The sequence below is a fragment of the Pterocles gutturalis genome, unplaced genomic scaffold (assembly GCF_000699245.1).
Source record: "Pterocles gutturalis isolate BGI_N339 unplaced genomic scaffold, ASM69924v1 scaffold50171, whole genome shotgun sequence".
Classification (NCBI taxonomy): domain Eukaryota; kingdom Metazoa; phylum Chordata; class Aves; order Pterocliformes; family Pteroclidae; genus Pterocles; species Pterocles gutturalis.
Genome location: NW_010099710.1, coordinates 1 through 23,709, shown reverse-complemented (window position 1 = coordinate 23,709; position 23,709 = coordinate 1). Strand labels below are relative to the sequence as shown.

The following is a 23,709-nucleotide window of genomic DNA, read 5'->3' as shown; positions in this document are numbered from 1 at the left end:
GACTTGGAATTTATCACTATCTTCACATTGGTAAAACGGCATATTCTGTGTTATTTTACTTACATTGAGCAGCTCAAAACAGGACAAGTACTGTTGTTACCAGTTTGGGAGAGAGGTTGTACAGTTACCCACATGTTGTATCTCCATAATGAACACAGCGAGTTCCAGTTCTGCTATAAATCTAGAAGTTTCCCCAAGTAACATAAATGCAACAGATGGGAGGAAAAAGGCAAACAAAATGAGCAAAATCAGATGTCTTAATCCAAAATGTCTTTCACAGCACAAATTGGAACATTCTATTTAAATAGTGGTAGAATATTTTGCACAGCAAAATCAGTCATGTAATGTTGACTTCTTGATTATAGTAACTTGTACAGACTGCTGCAAGGAAAGGCTACAAAAAAGTGTGCTTCCCAAGACTACAACAGCTCAAAAGGAAGTAAAACGGGGTCCTTCCTGACCAGCAGAAAATAATCCTAATACTGTTACCAAATGCTGTTACCACTGCATGTGACAGATCTTCTACTCTTTGGCCATGAACAAGCCCGTGGGAAAAAAATCAGATTAATGATGTGCAAAGAAAATACTACATGCCCTTCCTTAACACTACAACTTTGACAAAATACATCATCTCACTCAGAACTGAGTGTTTTAGGCAGTATCATTGACTTTAAATATTTATTGTAGCAAGATCTGGAAGATTCAAAACCATCTTTATACAGCCTCAGCTCCTTCACTATACTTCACAGAAGAACATCCTGTAAGGTCATTTACATCCACTCTTGTAATTATATGAGATCTTTTTCATCTCTCTTTAAAATGGGGACTATTTTAAGCTGGTAAAAAATAAAAATAAAAATAAAACAACCCCAAAACACCACTCCATCAAAACAGCCTGTGCTTTTGTTTGCTCTTAAGATATTAAAATTTATCATTAAGGAGAAAGTAAATTATAATCAGCTTTAATGGCCTGGAATTTAACAGAACTTCCCTTGTAACTGGCTGGCTGGAGTACTATCTTTCTTCCAGTTTTGCACACACAGACAGGGCAAAAAATACCAAAGGAAGATGAAGCACAGACAGAAATTCCGACCTGTTTGCCAACCAGGAGTCACAGCAGCACACAGTTCAAACCCTTCTCCCAGTAGCTATGGTTTTGGTTCCATGTGACACAGAAATCCAGTTTAACCACTTGCTGCCATCATCTCCTTCTCCCTTTCCCATTACTCACCCTGCCTCACCTCTGGCCATGCACCACCACCGCACTTTGACTCAATTTAATTTACTAATCTGGTTGAACCTCCTCAGAAAAAGTCCCAGATATTTTTCTGACAGGCATAGTTAGATCACAGACAGATCTGATATGTTTCAGAGCCAATAGAAGGGAAGGAAGACAGAATTCAGTGGCTAAGACCAGGGAAGGAAGAAGAATTTAGCATTCTGGTACACAAACTCTTAACAACCAACCTAATAATGACACAAATTCTCAACCTTAATAGTGGCAAGCACATGAAGCCTGAAATGGGCAGCTATATCCAAATCCTACTAGTCCCCCAGAAAATTTATGCACCTTATTTATTAAAAACTGGCATAAGATGTGATCACTAATCATTTTAAATTCAAGGTCTCAGAAACATGTTACAGTAATTTCCAAAACTTGTATCCAATGTATCAGTTTGATTTACTCATTTTAATTTAATATTTCCTGGTTTTGTATCATGACCTGAGACAGCAGAGGTTCCCCACTCACCCTTCCAGACCATCACTTTCACTTTGCCTTCCAGGTTGTTAGTATTCTAATCACATGGTTATCTCATACCTTTGGAGGCAAAGGTTCACTAGAACTGCAGTACTGCACAGAGCACATTCATACAGTGTTCACACAGGCACACATGCCTCATTTATGTAAGGGAAGCACAATATCCACAGTGTTTACCATTTGGCTCCTTATCCAGTGTTAAGTTCTATTAGATTTTTATACAGAAGCTGTTCAGTGGAAGACTTCACTGAGCAGCCTAGACTGATGCATGTCTTCCCCGATGCACTCTTCTACAACTCCATAAAGTTTTGTTTTCTCTTACTATTCTTCACCTTGCTTTTATTGACATTAAGCTTAAAAGCTTCCACTGGATTCACCCCACTCAATTAAATGATTTGACTTAATAGGAATTCTGTGAAATCCTCCTTGGTTGTGATCAACCAACCCACTCGCCTCATCATGTTTCCTGTTTCCCAAAGAGCTAAAAGGTTCTCAAGTGTGCAGAGATCTATCTAACATTAGGTCACTGTATGGTTCATCATTAAGAAAAATAATTTGTTTAAATCTACTATTTGTTTACAGTCAGCTTTTGATGCGTAAAAATGCCTGGTTCCTCAACCCAAGACTTTTTAAAGTAATATTAATGTAAGAAACATTGAGAAATATTGTTAGTTTGGCCTTACCATATTGAAATCCTCTAAGTATTTTGTTATCGTAGTTTTAAACAAACAATTTTTCTATGACACGAGCTATAATACTGTCGATCAAATCACAGGTTTTAACAATGTATGTATATTTCTTCTCAAATAATGAAAAGTGAGACAGTGCACATATTTATCAGCACATTATCTCTTCATACTCATGCTACGCACCACCTCTTATACATCCATGACTTGAGTTTATTTTTTTAAAGCAATTCAGTCTTCAGCAGTATCTAATCTTTATTACCAGAAAGATTTGTAACAGAATTCTTTCCAATTTTCCTGCCAAAGTCTAACAATCATTTAAGTACTCTAAAGAAGGTTCATAAATGAAAACACTGAAAATCTGAAGTTCTCTGAAATTTTGCTTCCATATGCACAGATACATAACAAAAGAGTATTTGCAGAGGGACTAAAAAGAGACTATTCTTTAAACATTCTAATGATAATTCAAGACATCATCAGTTAGAAGCATTTCATTAAATAGTCCTTTTCCCCTAGGTACACTAGCAAGTGTTACATATGGCTGGGGCAAAAAAAAAAAAAAATTCTTAAAAATGTATTCCCCATAGTGAAGCAGTTTCTATTTCCATATGAAGTTTCCCAAGTACTTTGATAATAGCCTCCAGATATGAGAGAGAGGATTCTTTACAAACCACCTCACTGCTGTGTGATAATTCATTTCCTCTTCCAAAGAGAAGGTGGTGCTGGACAAGAACAACAATGGCATTTTCATTTCTACTGTGAATTGACTCTAAGGATTGATTTTGAGGTGATATTTAGGCTCAGTTCTCAAAACAAAATCATGTGTTAGTGTTTCACATTAAAACACAACTAGAGGGCTATGCTTCCAGCAACACTCACGTTTTAAAGGCTATATCTATGTCTACTTCTACGCTACGGTGCAGGTGCATCCCATGGTACATCACGCAGCCTTCCTGACTCAGTCATCCAGAAGTGGAGGGTGTATAGAGCACATCATGCCCATTTTCCTGCCTATGTTCCCACACAACCAATAAATGAGATTTTAAAAAACTATTTTTTGTAGTAAGAAAACATAGTTTTTCTATTTCAGCAATCTTGTAAGTGGTCGTAAGTTTGAAAGCTTGCTATACCTACTTAAGCAGAAGATTATGCAAAATATTTGTACCTTGATCTTTATCTCTAATTGCACAGTCTCCAACAGTAAAAGAAGAAAGAAATTAAAATTTCTTTCATGGAACTCGTTCAATGACTGGCAATTACACATAATACCATCACACAGTAGCACAAGAACATATCAAGGTGAACAAGAAAACACTCTTCAGCCATGGCATTTATTTTCTAGTTTTCTTTAGGAGCCAGATTCCACTGAGTCTTAGGACTGAACATTAGGAGGCAAATCACATGAAACCCTAGCGTGAGCCCATATCTAGTGATAAAACTACACTGAAGAATTTTGTCTGTGTGCCTGTCATCTACAGGAGCCTCAATACAGGACCATCATATTAATGACAATTATCTGGAACGCAGAAGATGGGGGCTTCCATTCCCGTGTGAAAGGCTGGACAAAAATCAGAACTGTCAAGCTGTAAAAAGTTTTGATATTTCACCATCAAAAGTAATACTGCCAACCAGCAACAACAATTAAAACCCTGCTAAACAAAGGCACATCAAACCAGAACCTGCTCCCCAAAAGGCACTGGCTGATACAGACGCTCCTGTTCATCTCACTGCAGCAAACTTCAACCAGCAGCTGGTGGTGTACCAGCTACTGCACCTACCAAACCAGACACACTTCCGCAAAGAATCTCTATGCAGACAAATTAGCTGTCTCCAATGAAGCACTATTCTACAAGAATATTTTGTTTCCTCTTGAGCACTATGACCTATACACTATGAACACACAAAAGAAGTGTTTAGGCAGCTACCAAGCTCAACAACAGGGCAATCCAGAACTGACTAAAGACAAAATACAGAAATTTGCTTACTCTGTGTGAGGCTGGTGGTTTAATTTTATTTTTAAGTAGCCCCATTAAAAACAAAGTTTCTGGAAATTCTTAAAGCATAGGACAAAACTGGTGCATGAAAAAAATTGACCTGAAACATATCTGGAGTGGTTTTCTGGCTGTAAGTCATTTAGTTCTTTAATAAGGAAGAAAACAATTATGCATAATTAGTGCATGGAAAATACTGTATTGGTAGAATTCATTTAGTAAGTTTAAATTATTTTACTCTGAATAATGACAAGTATCCATAGTAATAAAGACTGATTTCCGGTACATGTTAAAAGAATGAAAAAGTATTTTAAAGAAATTTTCCACTTAAAAAATTTTCCTTAAAATTGGGTGGGAGACTAAAAGGAAAATAAAAGGCACCAGTACTGCTGATATAAGGATATGAAAATCAAATCCACAGTGCTCAGCAACAGGATGATGCTAAAGACATAATGATTATACATAGGATATTCAGTTTCTGGGAAATAAGCCTGGAAAATTAATATGACAAGCCAATATATGTGACTATAATGTAAATAGCAAAGAATAATATGAAAAGTCTTCAATAAATTCAATTCGTAATATTACTACCACAATTGCCAATATTAAAAGTATGGAAATATTTCAAATTTAATGTATTATTTACAGAAAGCATTTTGGAGTACTTTACCTGACAGTATTTAAAATGTTATTTTTAATGTCTTTACTATTCATTTTACAATACATTATTTCACACAAGAACGTAGGCATTTCCATTTTGGGTATGGGAGTGAGGTGCATTTGCATGTCCAAGGAAAAAAGAAAGGCAAATGCAGAAGACTGAGGAAAAGAGAGGAAGATAGAAAAAAACAGAGCTTTTCCCATTCATTTCTATCTTATATATGGTCTTATTTCTTGGATCTTGATGTTTACACCAAATCACCAGTCACAGGACCATGTTTTCACTTGGTTCTAACTTTACTAAACATTTTAATAATATTTTCAAGCCATATAGCTACATTGAGGTGATCAAAAATTATCCCACATCCAAAATATGTATTTTATTTCCAAAACCAAGACTTTTTTCTGCCTAATTAAAGAAAGATCAAATGACTGCTTTTACAGAGCTCTACTATATATCCTTCTGGATTGGCAATACTATTATAGAGGATAATATGTCACCACCCAGAGTTGCGGTGGCTTTGTTGATTTTCTGCATTTGTTTTCCTTTTGGGCTAATCAAGTCTTTCTGGAATTCTTCTCTAATATTTTGAAAACTTTAAGTAACTCCTGATTCCCTCCACAAGAGTTCTGTTTTGGCTATCAGTTAAATCAAATTCTTGCCTTGTGTATAGCCAGAATATGCCTGTAACTGCTGTACCTGTCCCTCAACATTCCTCATATGTAATCACACAGTTTTATAGCTACTGATTTTGCTAAGGTAAGAAGCAGGCAATATATCAGATATAAAGTGTTAATGCAAGGGTTTTTCTTTTTTTTTTCTTTTTTTTGTTTTTTCTTAAAGAATGTTCTCAAAATATGTCTGACTTTTTCAAAGAAGTTCCAGTAAGGAATCTTCTTGTAGTAAAACTTTCCTAGTGAAATATGTAAAGATCATTGATGTTCCAAAGATCACAGAGAGAACTGAAATTTCCTTTCTTTGCCAGAAACAGACTCCAGAGGAAGACTTCATGGTATGACCATTCCCACTACAGATATCGGGTACCCACCGTTAAACAGATTCCCCAGACCATTCTTAGCGAGTCTACTCACATCACCTGCATTGTGTAGCATTTTCCCATTTTAACCTCTACATTCACTTCTGCTTTATTTTGAAGCTCTACAATTAGTATAACAATTTCATTATCTAACAAAAAATATGGGATTTTCTGAATAAAAAAACCACCACAAACCCACATAACTGTGCAAGGAAGAACTCAAATCAGGCTGACTTATCCAAGTTAAAGGTGTTAAAGCCATTGTACACAATTTTTATTTAAAAAAACACTATTTATATATTTAATTTGTATATTTAAATAGACTTAAAGTTCAGTCTCAGAATTGACCATGCTGATTTTAGATGAAAATAACATTTCACTAACTGTTACTGAGATCAGCAACCTGCAAGTAGTAAACATAAATAGCTGCCAGCAACGTTCTCATAAAGAATGCCTAAAACAGGAATTACAGAAAATTTTTGAAGGTCCAACATACTTAAAAAAACACTTGAGGCACAGTAGCTCTGTATTTGGAGAATGCTTTGTCACATTCATATAGAAAATTGTGTCTCCTCTCCATGACAAAATTTGAGAAATTTTAACCCAAAAGTACAAAACAATGCAAGAGTCAATCCACTTCTTGAGGTTATGCCCCTGAAATTACTTTAACATCTAGTTTAATACTTTATTAAAGTATTTTGTTACCCACTAAAGTTTACAGTTTCTAAGAATCTCATAGTACAGTTATTTTAACTTATTCAATAAATTCTACCAATACAACACTACCACTGTCTCAAGACAGTGTATTATACTATACCAGTGAGTAACTTTTCCCTTCACTTGAAAAAGCTGGAAGATGCAGCTGATTCCCTTTATAAGATCAGACACCTCAAAAAATACTAACCTGCACCCCAAGCAAGAACATAAATTTGGTACACGTTGGCAGAAGATTTGGTCATTTCACAAATGTCTGCATCTGTGACAGACAGTGCCAAAGAGAAACCCGGGAAGCTTACAGAGAAGGCAGCAAGCCTTGGCCTAAAAAATTATGATTGCCCAGAACACATAAGAAACTGCACACTTCATCAGGAGTACTGGATTGAAGTAGCCTGAAGCCACAAGCAAAAATAATGCCTCGTTGTTTAAAAATGATCTTTGTTTTTGATTCTCTGACTCAAAAATTGAACAGAGACTCAACCTCACTTGCCCAGCTGCAGTGACCTTAGAACAGTAGTCCACCTGCATGTGCTTGAGATTCAAAAAGCAGATAAAACATAAAAAATATTCTAAAAAACAATGTTTGGGAAAATTCAAAAAGGAGAGGAACTCTTACCTATAAAAGTACACAACAGATCTCTCTCACATACAAACTGCCGGAGAATGACAAGTGGTTGAACAGGTGACTGTCAAGATAAACCACCTGATCTTTCTTAAGCATACATAAGACATTAGGTAAGCACAAAATTTAACTTTTGTCACCTAAAAACATTCTGGACTGTATAAGTTATCGCCTTCACATCCTGAATGCCATATAAAGTTCTGACATTTGTCTTAAGCTTGCATATACAAGACTTAAAATACATGCAGTTCCATTGCTTTTACTCTTCAAAAGCCAAAACAGGATGAAACTCAGTTTCATTCATGTTCTATAGCTTGTTTTTCTGTTTTTTTGTGTCTTTTATTTTTTTTTAAATCACCCTCATGATCATAGCATGCAGGTCAGTAGCATACTGAAACAGTTTACTGAAAAAACTGTGGGATGTATCTTGCTACGTTTGTTTTCTCACCTTTCCATCCTAAAAATAAAAATGTAATAGTACAACATTTTATTCTGATCAAATTGGTGGTGTTGTTTTGGGGTTTTCTTGTTTGGTACTTTGTTTGGTTTTTAAATTCAAAATCAAAACATTCCACAATGCATCTTCATAGTGAGAAAGGAAGACTTCAGAAGTGCACATCAGCCTACAGACTGCGGAGGTTTGCAGCAGCCTTCAATAGCTGCAGGAGTTAATTGAACATCCTAAAAATGCTGTTATGATTTATGATCGGGGAACAAGAGCTATCAACTATCATCTTTAGTGCAAAAAACCTCAGGTATTAAGCTGAAGCCATTTGGTACCTTAAAGAAAAGGGCTGAGACCTAGTATTTTACTATGAATTCTGTGGGAAATTAGCCGAGGAAGGAGCCAACAAGCTTCTGCCCAAGAAACTTATATTGAGGAAAATGCTTGAGTATTTATATTAGGTAGTCCCAAAATACTGATACATTCATGATGAGATTAATTACAGAATTCTGTTCCAGATATTGAGAGTAAATAACTGTAATCTGGATAGGGCTGAAATTCCTAGCCAAGTAGAGAGGCCAGAAGGACCAAAAAGTACTAAAAGGAAACATCCTGCAAAGGAAACTGAAGGATGAAGAAAAATGCTTCCTGCTGCCTGCTTGAAACCACTGCCTTGCTCAGCTCTAACTTTAAGCATCTGTCTTTTACCAGAGCTCTGACTGCTCACACACAGGGTATTCTGATGGTGGTAAAATCATGGGGTAACACACAAATCGAGTGGTGGCTGTCTGCATACAGTTGACACTATGTCTACAACGTTTGTTTTGAATTTGCTTAGGAGCTGCTTTCAGATGTCAAAAGGAAAACTTCAGAAGACAGTAGATTCTTGTAAGAGTCAGGTATTGAGAGGTCAAGTGGCAGAAAAGTAGCTTTCCATCACCGAATATACTCTTCCAATTTAAGCATTTTGTATCCTGTATGCTTATCACTCCTCTTGGGTGAGAAAGCAGTATCATCTCTTAGCCAGTAACCTCAGAGAAGCCCAGGCAAACCAGACGATCTTCCCCCTTCATTTTCAGCATGATAGTTTTGCATGCATTCCGGTCTGAATTAAGACAACGCAAAGTCAATTTATAGTAAAACTGGTATCAGTCTCCATGAAGCTTCCCCTTGCAACTTTCTTATTATTATCTAGAATCAATGTACCCCAGTTTCTTTGTGTGGGTCAAGCCTCTGAACATTTGATCCATTGGTCATTAATGGTATCAGTTACTCACAATTTTCTTCATAAATCATCAAAGACTTGAAAGATAATTAGCGATTTTGAATCAAGACTCACTTAAGGTCTCCAGAAGATATTCACAAACAGAAGACTGAACCCTAGGAATCCCGATATACTACTGACTGGTGAATATAGGCAAAGCATATCCACACATTCATTTCTCATGCGTTATTTTGAAGCCTTCCAAATTGAAGATGACCAATAAAGATTTGCTTTAACAATAATACAAAATGAAGCAACTAAAACCAACAAGGCACAAAACCCACTCAATAACAGGAGATTAAATCAAATTATTTCAAAGTGAGGATTTGTATAATCAAAAATTATCCATACAACGTCATCCAACAGTTTCTGGCAACATTCCCATGCAGCCATTTTCATAGAAGTTTCCATATACAAACAAATTACCACTAGAAAAACAGGCAAAATTCAGTTCTAAGGCTGGCTAAAGTTTCGCAACTACAGAATTTCAATGCATACACCACCACAAAAGTGCAAGCTCTTTGCAAACACCTTCTCCTCCAACAATAAACAAAATTATGTTCAAATATTTTTCAACAGCAGATTTTTGGCCTATCAAGGAATCCTTAATATATTCTGCGCAGCTCTCAGGCCCTGAAGTGTATGAAATATGAGGTAAGTGAGTAACATTTAAAGAAGAAATGTTTTCACTTTCCATGAATAATTCTGGAAGAGCTTCATGTGCAACAGTAAGTAAACTTGTGGTCTGGCCCTGCTATAAGCCCTGTGGAGTGTTAATAATGCTGGCTTTTAGATGACACCAAAAAAAAGATTCTACTACTTATAACAGTTCATGCTTGGAGAGGGAGAAAGCTATTTATGGTGCCTACCTGCTGGGTAGTACAATTTTTTTTCAGTATGTGATTATCTGGAAATAAAAGATTTATTTCTATATACGTGTATGTATGCACAAACATATTCCCCTACAGACAGAAATACAGTCTGTAAATTAGCGCAAATCTGTTTAAAGAACAATCAACTACAGGAGGCATCAGGAGGGGAAGAAAAAATATAAGAATGAGAGCTGGCATGAAGACAGATTTGTTTGCAAGCACTGGCCTGTACCGCCTACTCTAGTTCAAGTCACAGCAGGAGACTCAGTAGTTTGGACTGCAGAACAGGAAAAGACCAGTCTAAACATCAAAGACCACATCTCGTAATCATAATACAGGTACAGAACTGTGAGCCATTTGGCTTAGGGAGGCCTGAAAAACACTGAAACCTCAAATTCTTTCTTTTGTACAAATAGGAAAGACAATAAGAGGAAAAAAGAAGAAACCAAACATTCATAAAGAAAGGAGACGTGTATGTAAGTACCCCTCACTAAATATTACCACACCAACTCTAAATTCCATATAAAATCAATTTATTTTGAAAGCAATCATATAATACTATGAATAGTATGTTCTATTACAGCAGCCAGTCAACTAAAACATTGGAAATTTCATTGTGGATTCCACAACAGTCGTGTTCGTTCAAAATTACTGGTACCAGCACAATCCACATATTTGCCTATAAACACAGCACGGATTTCAATTGTTTCTAACCAGAGAACATTCTCCTCTGTAGTTTAGTTGTCTTTTTCAGATGTGGGAGGGTAGCGCATCATTCACTGCACTTACCTTTGCAGCTCTCACAAAAAAGAGACATACTTAATTTTGTATACATACATTTCATTTGTATACATTTGGTATACAGATACTGCCTCAGCAAATTGGAAGGGTGGGGGATGTTTGTAGAATTTCTTAGGGTGCAGTTTTACAGCAGCATGAGTCAACCCAGATCCGTCGGACCTGTCTCTCCATGTGACTGAATGAGAGACACTACTGAAAAATCCATTTTTCTGGACTGGTTACTTTTCAGATAGATCTGATTCTTGAACCAGTTCACTACACAGCTGTAAAAGTGCACAGGGGAGGGTTGGACTGCTTCAGCCCAATCTTAGGGCACAGTTTAATGAATCTTTGAGTAGATTTAATAAGGTCAAATCCAGTGAACACAGTGTTCCAAATTAAGCTGTCACTGCAAGTAACAGTTCTGACACTCCAAGATTGTCATACAGCTTCTGCCAGCACAAGGAGGGGGTAGTAGGTGACTGCTTAAGTCATATCGATCCAAATGAAAACTAACCTGGAAAAAAAAAAAATTGTTTAGAACAGGAGCACTTCCACAATCCAGTTTCCTGCAGGCCACAGACACACCCAGGTTGGTGCATGGAAAATGATGTCCCACAAGCAAGCAAGAGTACTTCACTGGCTCAAAGTGCTGGCTTTGGTGTATGTGCTTCCACACATTCCAGGAGAGTGAAGCACATCAGGTTTTGATTCAGGGTAAACCTCCAGCTACTGGTACAGCAACTCCATCCTTTCCAACTATACTACTTTCCCCCTCCTTGCCTACAGTTAGTATGTGCTTCCGTTTTTCACTTTTCTCCTCTTACTCTTCATGAACTTGATTTGTTTCTATAACTGAGAGTGCTGCTGACTCAAGTAAGGCAAGTGACTTTCATCATTATTCTCCCTGAATAGCAATGGCAGCAGTAGCGAAGATGAGTAACTGTTTCCTTCAGTAGCAGCATCAACTTAAGAGTACTCAAAGTAGTCAGGTACAACAGTGTCAGGATGACAAGCTTCCAAAACACAATTCTGGCCCTCTGTAAAGAGGACTTGCATTTTCTAGTTTTAGATAAACTTTTGACTATGTTAAAATACCCACTATGCAGGTCGGCTCAGATTACTAAGCTGACTTGCAATACACTGCAGAACTAACCTATCATTACTTACCCCTCCACCTTTTCACCTTCCCAATGAAATTATTTTTGCCCATAGTTTTGTTTTCGAGCAGAAGATTTATAAGGATGAGGAAAAGCTGTGGGAAAACCCTCGGCAAACCCTCTAAAAATGCTAGCAATTAAGATTTTCACAATTTATAAAATCTGAGATGATCATCTAGTTTTAAAATTAATTTTATGGGGACGCTGCACGACGCCAGGCTTTTAACCAAAGTGTTGACAGGCATTAAATCAGATAGTACACAGAAACTTACACTTATCACAGCCCACATACAGACTGAAGTCAGAGTGACTCTGAAGAGTCTCAAGACAGTGTGAATTAGGATATAGCTCCACAGTACAATTTCTCAGGAGGCAGAGTCAGTGTAAGAGCCCGTGAAGACATCTCTCAAACCAGCTTCACTGCTAGACGAAAAGTGATGGAGAACTCCATCCTCACAGATGTATAGGGGTATCAGAAAACAATTTTAGCATCAGAAACGGAGTGGCACAGAGAGCTGCAACTTTAGGATGAGTATGCTTTAATCTACGTAACAAATACAACTCGGAGTGCTCCAATTCGCACAAGAACCTAAACTAAGAACAATAGGCAAAGATGTCACAATGAAACTAAATTAACTGGCAGTCTTTTTACTTTGTAATCTGACTGACAGTGTTTTAACCTCTAAAGAGAAACAAAGGCAAGGTTTAACTTTGGAAAACATTACACGCCACCCCCACTTTCCCAGATGATGTTTAGAAACATAGCCTTTAGCTTGATTTTCCCTTCCAGTTCAAAGGGATTGTTTTTACAACTTAGCCGGTTTTCTACTGACCTACTTCCAGTTATACCAATGCTTATATACTCTACAAAGATATAGTTTTAGTACTTGGTGAACCCTCCCATTTCCTAAAGCAAAATTCTCATTATTTTACAGCAGTCTAGACTACCAATGCCAACTGTGACAATGCTGAAATCTTATTTCCAGGTTTCCCAATTTCTTTTAGGCTGCAGAGTTACACCTACTTGCATATTCTACATATATTTTCTAAGAAAAAATGTCACTGACAGCTCAGCAATGCAACTCTTAGACCTTCATTTACTGACTTCACACAAGCAGAAACAGTACTGCTTTTCTCACCATTGGGATTTTACTGATGATAGCAGAAGTGGCAGCTTTAGAGACGAGATGGATTAGAAGTTTTTTAGAAATAGTGACACATGCCAACTACATTACAAAGGATTACTGAATATGGTATTCAAATAAGCATGTATTTTGAGTAAAAATCTTTAAAGCTGCCTTGCATTTCTTTGTTTTGCTTTGTAAGTAAATTAATGTTAACTCTGCAGCAATTCAGTGTTGAGAAAGAACCACCTGGCAAAACCAAAACATATAAACCCTCAAAATGCTGAATTCCATTTCTACCATCAAAAATAAGTATTGATTTTACTTCCTTTCATTCTTATTACTGCAACAGCTTAAGAATTATACTTTAGCCTACAATACATTGTTCCATTGCACGAACAAAAGGGCATAATTTCTGAATGAATCCTCTTCATTGTTTCATGTAAACAAAGTTTATAAAGAAAAATTATATCCTTTCTGACAGACTAGGACATCAGGACTGAAGCCCACACAAAGGCACTGCAGTATGTGAGAGTATAGTGACTTAGTATCAGGTTTTACTCTTTTAACTCACAAGAAAAGAGCAATTTTTATATTACTCAAAATTTAATTTCAAATAAATCCCTAATAAATTACGAATATGGTTTAAATTCCAATACACACATATATTCTCAAATAGTAACAGAATACGAACAGAGTTCACAACACAAAATGATATTAAAATAACATGATTTACCCTACTTTGACAACTCTATCTGAAGGTAGAGTAAAAATTTTAATGGGAAATCAACTGCATTTTCCTTTCATTAAATTGGTAACACAAGTAAAGTCAAACAGTTTTTTTTTCCAAAGAACAACTTATTTTAACAAACTTATTTTCACATCCACACTATGGCATCACCATAAGGTTGAAACTGTGAATTTTCTTTATATTAAGCCCTTCCTAAATTCAACTCTGCTTCTACTGAACACATTTTGCTTCAGCATTTGCACCACCATCACGACTCTAGGAAAGCAAAATAAACAGAAAAAACAAATTACATAAGAAAAATACTATAGAAAACATGAACTAAAGAACTTACTGATCATCTTTTGAGATTTTTGGCTACTTTTGAGTGTTTTGGGTTGGTTTTTTTTCCCTTTTTCCTCTACCCTTTCTGTAACAGCATATCACATAAGCAATTTTCATCTAGACAATCAAGGAACGCAGGTATCATTTTTAGTTAAAACCCACCACTTTACATTAAACATTTAGTAATATTTTCAAATACCATGCACAGCCCTCTACTGGTCTGTGGGTTAAGACAGTACTAAAAAGTTTTTGTGCTTTATTTTAGCTGTTTATCTCCTTTACTGCTGCTGTATGAAATAAGTTTTATCATAAGCAGCAAAATTAACAATGGCTGGTTTCCAACAGGTCTGTTCCCATCACTTCTCTGAGGGCTGCCGACTCACTGCCTTCTGCATCCCTCTCATTCTCCTGCACTACCTGCCCACTCCCCTCTGCGTGTCATGCCTGGAGACCTGGGGAGTGGGCAGCACATCCCCTACAACATCTGAAACACCAATGTGGGATTTAGTTGAATTTATTCCAGCTAGCACACAGGATGTGTGAATTTGGATGTCTCTATTCTGCTCAGCACCAATTAGACAAATTTTACATCTCTGAAACCTTCGCCAATTGCCAGCAAATTTTGAACTAACATCAGGGAAGATCAGTAACAAAGAATGAGACTGGCTGATCAGATAAAAACCTTATTTCATTAGAAAAGCAAGCTAAAAACATTTGGCCAGATGAAGCACTATCACATATACAAAGTGAAAAACTCAAATATGTTTTCTTTAAATTTTTGACTAATTCTCAGGCACGTAAAACTACAGTAATAAGATTTTCATACTAAATACAAATTTGAAGTTGGTCTTTCAATGGCCTCTCATGTCAGATGCAGTGATAAAATAAAGATCAGCAAGTCACACAATATTAAAAAAAAAATGTGAACTTGCAGATCCAAAGCTACTTCCTGATCGTCAATCAGGTTACTTCCGTAGAAAGCCATAAGAAAGAGAGAGACTAGAGGAAAGGGAATTCTTTAATGACTGGAAGCATATGCTAGTATTACTAAACACCAACATAACTACTTTTTTTTTAAGCATGTGCATTTTTCAGGTGCTATAGTCAGCAAGGAAAGGGGTGGGGGAAGACTCCAGAAATATTTTATTTCTCTGAACTCCTTTTAAAATGTTCTTTCTCCTTCTCTTTCATCTTTAATGTCTGTATCAGTTCCAAAATTATTTGTAAATAGAAAATACATGTCTCTTTAATGCTTATGAATGTATTTTGCCAGTAAAAAACTTTTCCTATGCTTCAACACTTTGGAAAGTTTTGATAAATCTCCTGGAGATAGATGTCATAATTTCTACCATGAGGTATTAAAATACAACACTGAAAACATAATATAAGGCCTAAAATTGGTAATGACTACACCAAACAGCATTTCAGCAAAATGTGACACGCTCTATTCATGGAAGACAATAGAGTACCATTAAGATTAGGTAATATTACTGAACAACTAGAAATGGGAACTCACTTGAGAATAACGAAGACATTAAAAAGGCTGACCAGTCTTCAGAGTAAATTTGAAAGGATTTTTCCTCCACCATGGCTGAAAAACTGATCCTAACACTGCAGCTCTGACATCTCCATCAGGTTAAGTATGTACCATATGTCTCACACAAATAAAACATACGTTTAGGATATCCCCTGCTATCTAGGTACCGCAAAGTTTTAAATCTTCCATTTTGCACTTTGTGCCAATTTTATCTTTGTTTACCTTTAACAGTACTTCATCATGCTTAAGACATCTTTGCAACAGCCAAATTCTGATGTCAGCACAGCAGTGGGAATACAGTTCATTAGTTTACTGCAGCTGCAGAGCCAGCAAACACACATTGCTTTCAGTGACACCAATAATAAGCATGTGTTTTAGATTTCTAGGTAACAATGGTGATTAAGAAGATATTGCAGTCTGGAAAAAAAATCATCTATGAAAAATGTTTAACACAGATTGTGCACTAGACAAAAGTTTGGTTTCTTTAACTACCAAAATGGCTATAATATATACTGTGAACAAATGACCTAATAATTATTTTGTTTGGGTTTTTTTTTTTGGTAGCAAAAGATGCATGTAGGTATTAAGCAGACAAAATAATACAAAACGATTCAAGTAGACAAGGAAAAAAAGTAACCCCAGATGATGTTTGATTTCCCTTCCTATCAATCATCTCCATACTACTGTCTGCAAACCAAGGGATAATTTTTCTTTCACTTTATAGCACTGTTGTAAGATTAACACTTCATTTATAAGTCCTTGAGCACAGCTAAAGCTCCTGCTGTTTTGAAAACTTATGCGTATAAACTCCTCATAAGAATGCAGTGATGTGTCAAGGATTTTGTATCCAAAGTTTATTTTCAATATTTGAATACACAAGAAGTCTTCCACATTATACCATAAAAATACATACTAATAGCCACACACAGCTAAAGTGATTATGTGATTAAAGTATGTCACTTATATTAAAGACAACATCACTTCAGCTCCACTCTGCCACAACCGTCCAATGACCCTAAGAAATATTTAAACTTCAACAATTTTTAAGTTTCAATTTCAATGAATGCTCTTTCTTCAGGAGAGGGGGGCAAAACCAGAAATTCCTAATTTACTATCTGTCATTTGTTATTTTGTATGTTTTTATCACAACTCTTCTCTTTTCCAAGGTAAACAATCCTATACTTTTCAAACTTCTAGTCTGTCTCCGCAATACTAACATTAATACTGTTTTTGCTAAGTGATTACATACCTTTATTATTTCTTTTTCTTCTAAAAAAACCCACCCACCTGACCCCCACCCCCCCAAAAAAACCCCAACCAATCAACCAACAATCCAGAACCAAAAACTTGAAGCCATTACGTTGTTCAGTTCACAGAAAGGACTTGCTCTGGAGATAATAAAGGTTGTTTGGTAGAGGAGCATATTGTCCAGAGGCTGCCTTTCTCATTTACTGAAGCTAGAAGACTAACTGAAGGAAAATACTGCAAGAAAGAAATATTCTGCACCATGTTCTAAAACAGTTAAGCCTGAAGACTTGCATGCTAGCCTCCCACCTATTACAACGTTTCTATACCATACCTGTTAAACAGCCTACAACAAAGTTTTCATAGCAGACATTTGTCATTTTCTGGGTTCTTAAGCAGAGACAATGAGGCCTGATTTACAGAAGTTCTAGGTACTCAGAAATGTAACTGAAATCAAAGGAACTTGTGGTCTGAACATGTAAAGTGCAACAGAATGCACAGTCACTACAGAAGTCACATTTTAGAAATGACAAATCAGGCATACGAAGCCAGCTTGTCTTTCTTGTGTTTAGGTTTGTTGTTTTTTTTTTTCCCCTTTCAGTAGCACTTCAGTTCCCCATCTTTTAAATTATGGCTAACATCATGTCCTCAACTCACAAAAAAGCATTAGCACAAGAATAAAATTAATAATTCTTTGAGGTTTATAATAGAAGAAATGAGGCCATAAGGACTTCTGAACTAGTCTGGCCATTCTGGTGGTCAGTCATCAGAAGTTATCATTTCTAATTCAGCACCTCTATTTTTCCCCCCCTCTCAAATTTGGGATTCTTTTCTTTCACAATGTATTTATCTTCTTGTTGCCAAGAAACCATTAGAATAATACTGTACATGCAAAATTGACATTAATTACTGATGCACTTGTAACAAAAGAAAATTATCAGATAAAAAGCCAAAGGGTCTCATCAATCATCAGTGTGAAATTAAGTAACATCTATGTGAACTGGGCGAGCCTGCTTGGTCCGTTTCTCTAAGGATTGATTAAATTGGGACATTTACAAAGCAGACAGCTAATATTCCATTGGAAAAAAAAAATCAGAACAAGACTTCTCTGACTAGCGGCCTGTCCTAGTTAATGAAAAACTTGATTGTTACAGTAGTCAAACTAATTAAAAAGATTAAACTATGAGCAAAATCAAATTAGAAATTTGGCTTTAGGCTTATGTGGCCAGCAATTGCTCAAGAACCTTGCAAACTGCAGTCTGCAGTCAAATACAATTAATAGAAGTTTTTAAATTGTTAGAATAATTAACAGCGGATCATTTCTGTAACCTAGCTACATGACCTCCACAAAACTACTTATAATTCTTACATATAAGCATGTATCTACATGCAAGTCAGATGTCTAAGCCATCAAAATACCTGTCATCTAAGTCTTCCCAGCAAGCAGTATTTATTAACTAATACAATCCAACACGCTTAGTATGTATACTTTTTACCCTCAAACATACCAAATTCTAGTGTGACACAATACCAATTAGATTTTCTTCTCCCAGATGATACTCTAATTTGCATTTTTTAGTTTTGTTCAAGATAACTACCTAAGCATAAACAAGTTTGATCAAAGGTCTATCTAACTACACAATCTCAGAGAGTGGCCATTAACTTATACAGAAATACCAGGGTGAGTAAAGAGCAACTTTTTTTTCCCCTCTCACATACCTCCAGCCTACTCCAAAACATTTAAGTAGCAAAAAAACAACCTTTCTCAATTTTGACATTATGCAACAGATGCCCAAAAACCACCTGTGCGTAATATGATAAATTACTAGCATTAACTATTTCTAGTGATATGAGGATAACCTTCCAAAGATAAAAACATAACAGGCCCAACTACAAAGAGGCCGATACCTAACAACCAGAAGAACATGCAGAAAGACAATGGGAAGGAGAGGGAGTGTTTGTTTCACTCTGGCACAAATACATATCAGATAACTAAGAAATACCATGGGACAAGATAAGGAAGACTTCAAGGCACACTAGGAGTGCTAAGTTCTCCGGACAATCACAATCTAGGCCTTGGGGTGAGGTGGCAGGAGGAGAACTGGGGAGAGGGTGGAAGGGTGGTGGTGTGTATGGAAATCAAAAGAAACTGTCACAGAAAATGCCTTGCCAGACTGTCACCATGAGAAAAGCAACAAGACTACTTGACTGGTTGAAAAACAAAAGGAATATCACTCCCCAAAACAAACAAAAACCACATAAAGGAGAATACTAACCCCAGCTATGATAAAGAACTACACCGCCCTCAACAAATTCTAACCTATAAAACACCTAATTTCACAAAAAAAACCCAGGTTTTTACACTGCCTTAAACTTTTGTTAAAAACCTCTATGCTGAAACCAATTTATCATTCCTTTTCCTTTGGAAGGTTTCATAAATTTCCTCCTTTTTTTTTTTGTACTTTTGTATTTTCAGTGTCTGATTAAATATGCGTTTTACAGATTTTATGAATTGGTGTTGCTTACACTGATATCTATAGGTAAAAGAAAACGTTGCACTACAAACGTTTTCTTTTTTCTACCGACTTGTCATACACTTTATCAAACTGCATAGTTGTTGGGACAATACTATATCTGAACTCATGGTCATGCATTATTTCTTTTACTTAAAAAATCTAGCAGGCAAGATAGTTTTGCAGGCACAATGCAAAAGTCCCTATCTCTATCTCAAAAGACAGCATTTGCAAACTTTCACATTCAAATCGACTCTGAAGTTCCTTCAACACTCGAAGGCAGGACTGCCACGGAAAAAAGTTACTTTTTCTCCTATGCCAGCACAAGCCTTTGTGAGCCCTAATGATAAGCCAGGCAATAAAATTATTCAGGCTAAAATTAACACAGGTCTGGGTTTTTCTCCTTCTGTGTTTTAACTCAGATCTGTTCACCCATCTGTTCTGGCATTTGGCAAAATAAAACGGTAATAGAGAGGGTACAGAACAGAGGCTGGGACAAGGAGCAGAGAGAGCCACTTCTTTCAGTGCTAGTTCTGGCTTTGCCTACAAAGGCTGTTTATGTCAGTCTCAGAAAAACTCTTATGTATTTTGGATTGATGGGGCTATTTTTAGTATATCTTCCAATTAAGTACACTACCATTAGTCTTATTCATAATGATGACAAAGTTACATATAAATGACATCAAAATATTCTTGTGACCAAAGAAAATTATATCTGAGATTTAATAGTTTACTGTCAACAATACACAAGTCTGGAGTTTGACAAGGCAGTGAAACACAGCCAATGAAAAAAAAATAATTCAATAGTCGTACAGAAGCTTTGTAGCAAAGTGGATGCTGAGTTTCTAAAACTTCTTTCGACCTTCAACTATCTTACAGGAAGAAACATAATATTGCTAGTACAATTGTCCTGAACTTGTATTTAGCTGCTGATTGAATTTTGGAACTGAAGGAGGATTACTTGGGTGCCTTAGAATTGTTTGTTTTCCACTTCTATTGCTTGATTAAATAAAAGTTACCTCCTGTCCCCACAAGCTTTACTACATTGACAAGCATATGATTTACAGCCCTGAAACCAATCACTTTATAAATTGAAGAGATGCACTCTAAAGAGGAACATGAACCTAAAAATAAAAATAAATGTTGTAGTCAAAAGTTCAGTGAGCCTCAACTTTCTGCTACATGCTAGCTGCCTAGTTTGGTTAAACTTAATTGGATCTATTGAATGGACACTTGTCCCCAGCCATAGCACACCACAGTTAAAATCACTCATCACTTCTTCAATAGCTGAAATTATACATCATATACTGTCCCACTCTAAGAAGGCACTGACCCATTAATGTAATCTAACACACCAGAAACCACCTTTGACTTCATTATGCACCTGATGTTTCATTCATCATACATATGCAATCCAGAGACTTTTCCTTTGTACACTGCTCAGAAGGTACGTGTTCATTTTAAAATTATCAATACTTCAATTTTCAGGGCAGTGGTAATGTTATCATACAGATATATCAAAACACTGTAAATTAATGTGGCCTACATTTTACTATCCACAACCCCAAGCAGAAGGAGGAAAAGGATAGAAAAACATTCTTTTTAAAAGTCCTTGGCACAAAAGCTGCTGCTCAGGCACTCTGGGACAGGTGCCCAGAAGGTCTCAAGTTCCAATAATAAGAAAAGCCTTCATTACAAGAAGAGGTCTGAACACAAAAATGCAGATGTGATATCAGAAAAGTTGCTAATAAGGACACTAATTTGTAACCAATTAAGTTGACCATGACTTCGATAAGCTAAAAGAACAAAAATTTGCAGGAACCGACTCAAAGCCTGGTGGCCAAAACACTAAATTACACACACATCTTCTGTAAGAAACACACAGAGAATCTTTAGATCATGCACGGCCAAGAAGGTGGCAAAAAAACTAGTTTCAAGGATCAATTCATGCTTGAATTTGTACACTTTGATAAAGCTGGCTTTTATCACTAAGTCATATTTAAACTTGTGAAAAGTTATGTTTTAATTGAACAAAATTTTTTCAAACATTTCCATCCCAAGCACTGCATCACTGTAATACTCCACATGCCAAAGTGAATTTGTTTTTATAAATCAAGTTGATATAAAGAAGCATGGATTTCATAAAGAAAGATTATACATATATGTTTATAGAAAAACATAAAGAAAATAACTTGTTGGTTTACTTCTAAAGTATACAGTACCTCTGATTTTCTTGATGCTTCAGAAAAGCCAATATCTGACCAAAAATATTCCTCAAACTCAGATTAAGAAGAACCAATACAATAAGAAAAATCTGCCTCTGTTGTTTCAGTGCTGATAGGTCCACTAACACAGTACTTGTTCCCATTTAAAGTTAGTCTACAGTCTTGAGACCATCTGAATTCTTTAACAGCAGTTCATAAAGAAATGACAGAAAAAAAATCTGCTCTCAACCTGAAAATTATGTTCAACACACACATGTGAATTCAGCAGAACATCTATGCAGGACTTTGAAATTCTATTATTCCTATTGGCTAGGAATGGCACAGCTCACCACTGCAAGTTCTCCAACTGGGACAAAATAAAATACCCATTTTGACCATCACCTCAAAACTGCACTCCTCCCCATTCCACACAGACTTCGATTAAAGGTCTCTGTCCAAACAATCAAAATTCTAGGATCTTCTCCTGTAACTGGCAATATGCCACTTGAGTTTTGGAAATACTAGGTTGCAACTCTCCATTCAATAATTTTTGAAAACTGTAATTGCACAGCAAGGCTCGTTTTCAAAGAAACAACTGACATGTGCCTTGCTGTTTTGAAAGCAAAGCACAAATCCTACATTCTTTTCACATTTATAGACAAGACATTTTTCAAAGTACTAACTGACTAGCCACAACCATGTTTTCTCTTTCTCAGTCTTTGTGGGGTCACTGCTGTGATGGGAAACAGATCACCAGAGAAGACAATACTTCCGATCTCAAAAAAATTATTACTACATTTCCACTCTGAGCATAGGACCAAATCCCAGGTTACAACAACTTTCTGGTTCTGGTAGTGACGACTGTGTTAACAAACGAGCTGTGCCAACATTTGATCAATGCTCAACTTTATTCTCTATTTTCAACATAGAGTTAAGAAATAATACTACTATATCACAGTAGTATTTCATGTTTCCAGTGGAAAAAGGGATCAGAAAAACAAAAAAACAAAGATAACCCTCACAGTCCCTCAGGATGCTGGCAAACAAGCAGAGAAGATGCTTTTATAACAGTCCCATAAGCAAAATGCTTACGAAAATTTAGCAGCTTTGCCAAGCCACAATTATACTGCATGGAAAATAAATTACACAAATTATATCAAATTGGAAAATCTGAGGCAGGTTTTACGTGTGAAATAATTTCAAAATTCCATCTACAAACTCCAGAAATTAATCTTTGCTGTTTGTGAAGAGTGCTATCTTTTCAGTCAAGAATACCCTTAACTAGATCTACTTGTTTCCCCCATGCAACTTTGCTTGCTTTAAGCACTGGAACCCACAAAAACCTTCTAGCTTACTAACAAAAATTTTCAGCAACATATCCTGCAATTATTACTTATGATTCCACTTCAGACCTCTCCCCAACAGCACAGATGTATTCCATGTACAAATTAGCAGTTTAATGTATCAACTCTGGCTTTGAGAGAACTTGCAAGAGTACAGTCACGAATCACCAAAATGACGACTCCTCTTTTAAGGAAAAGCAAGGAAGCAGTATTCTCATAAAGGTCTGCAGGCAAGAAAGAGACATTTCAGCCATGACAAGGTGTCATAGTTTTGACTGAACCAGGACACAAGGAAACTCTGGCAGTTCTTCCTTCCTGTGATGAAATGTTGACCTTAAGAAGCAAAAGTTGCAGGGAAGGGGGTGGTGGTCAGGGTTGCTCACCTTTAACCGTTTAACTACCTCATCGTTGGTAATTTTGTCCGTAATCTCCTTCACTCCAGGAGGATAGTAGATGATTTTACCATCGGCAGCAGGTTTTGGTTGGGCAGCAGGGAAGTCCATCCTGGTGCCGCTGGTTATAAACTTTCCTTCTCCACAGTCCTCTACCGGCCTCTATCGGTCAGAAAACAAAAGTTCACCAGAATGGAAACGACTTTCTAACCCTCTTTTTCCATTTCTCACCCTCAATTCGCAGAAGGCCCCGGTTATCACCCCGCCGGCTGCGCCCCCCGCCGCC

The 23,709-nt window shown here is 36.5% G+C and overlaps 1 protein-coding gene across 1 annotated transcript in view; it reads right to left on the bottom strand.

Moving 5' to 3' along the window:
* Positions 1–23,579, bottom strand: part of PDS5A (PDS5, regulator of cohesion maintenance, homolog A (S. cerevisiae)) — a gene marked incomplete at its 3' end in the record, with an annotated part of 50,390 nt that extends 26,811 nt beyond the window's left edge. Inside the window, exon 1 of the mRNA XM_010076960.1 lies at positions 23,415–23,579. Within this exon, the coding sequence (XP_010075262.1) occupies positions 23,415–23,534 (120 nt within the window). The remainder of the gene's footprint in view (positions 1–23,414) is intronic.
* Between the last annotated feature and the right edge of the window lie 130 nt (positions 23,580–23,709).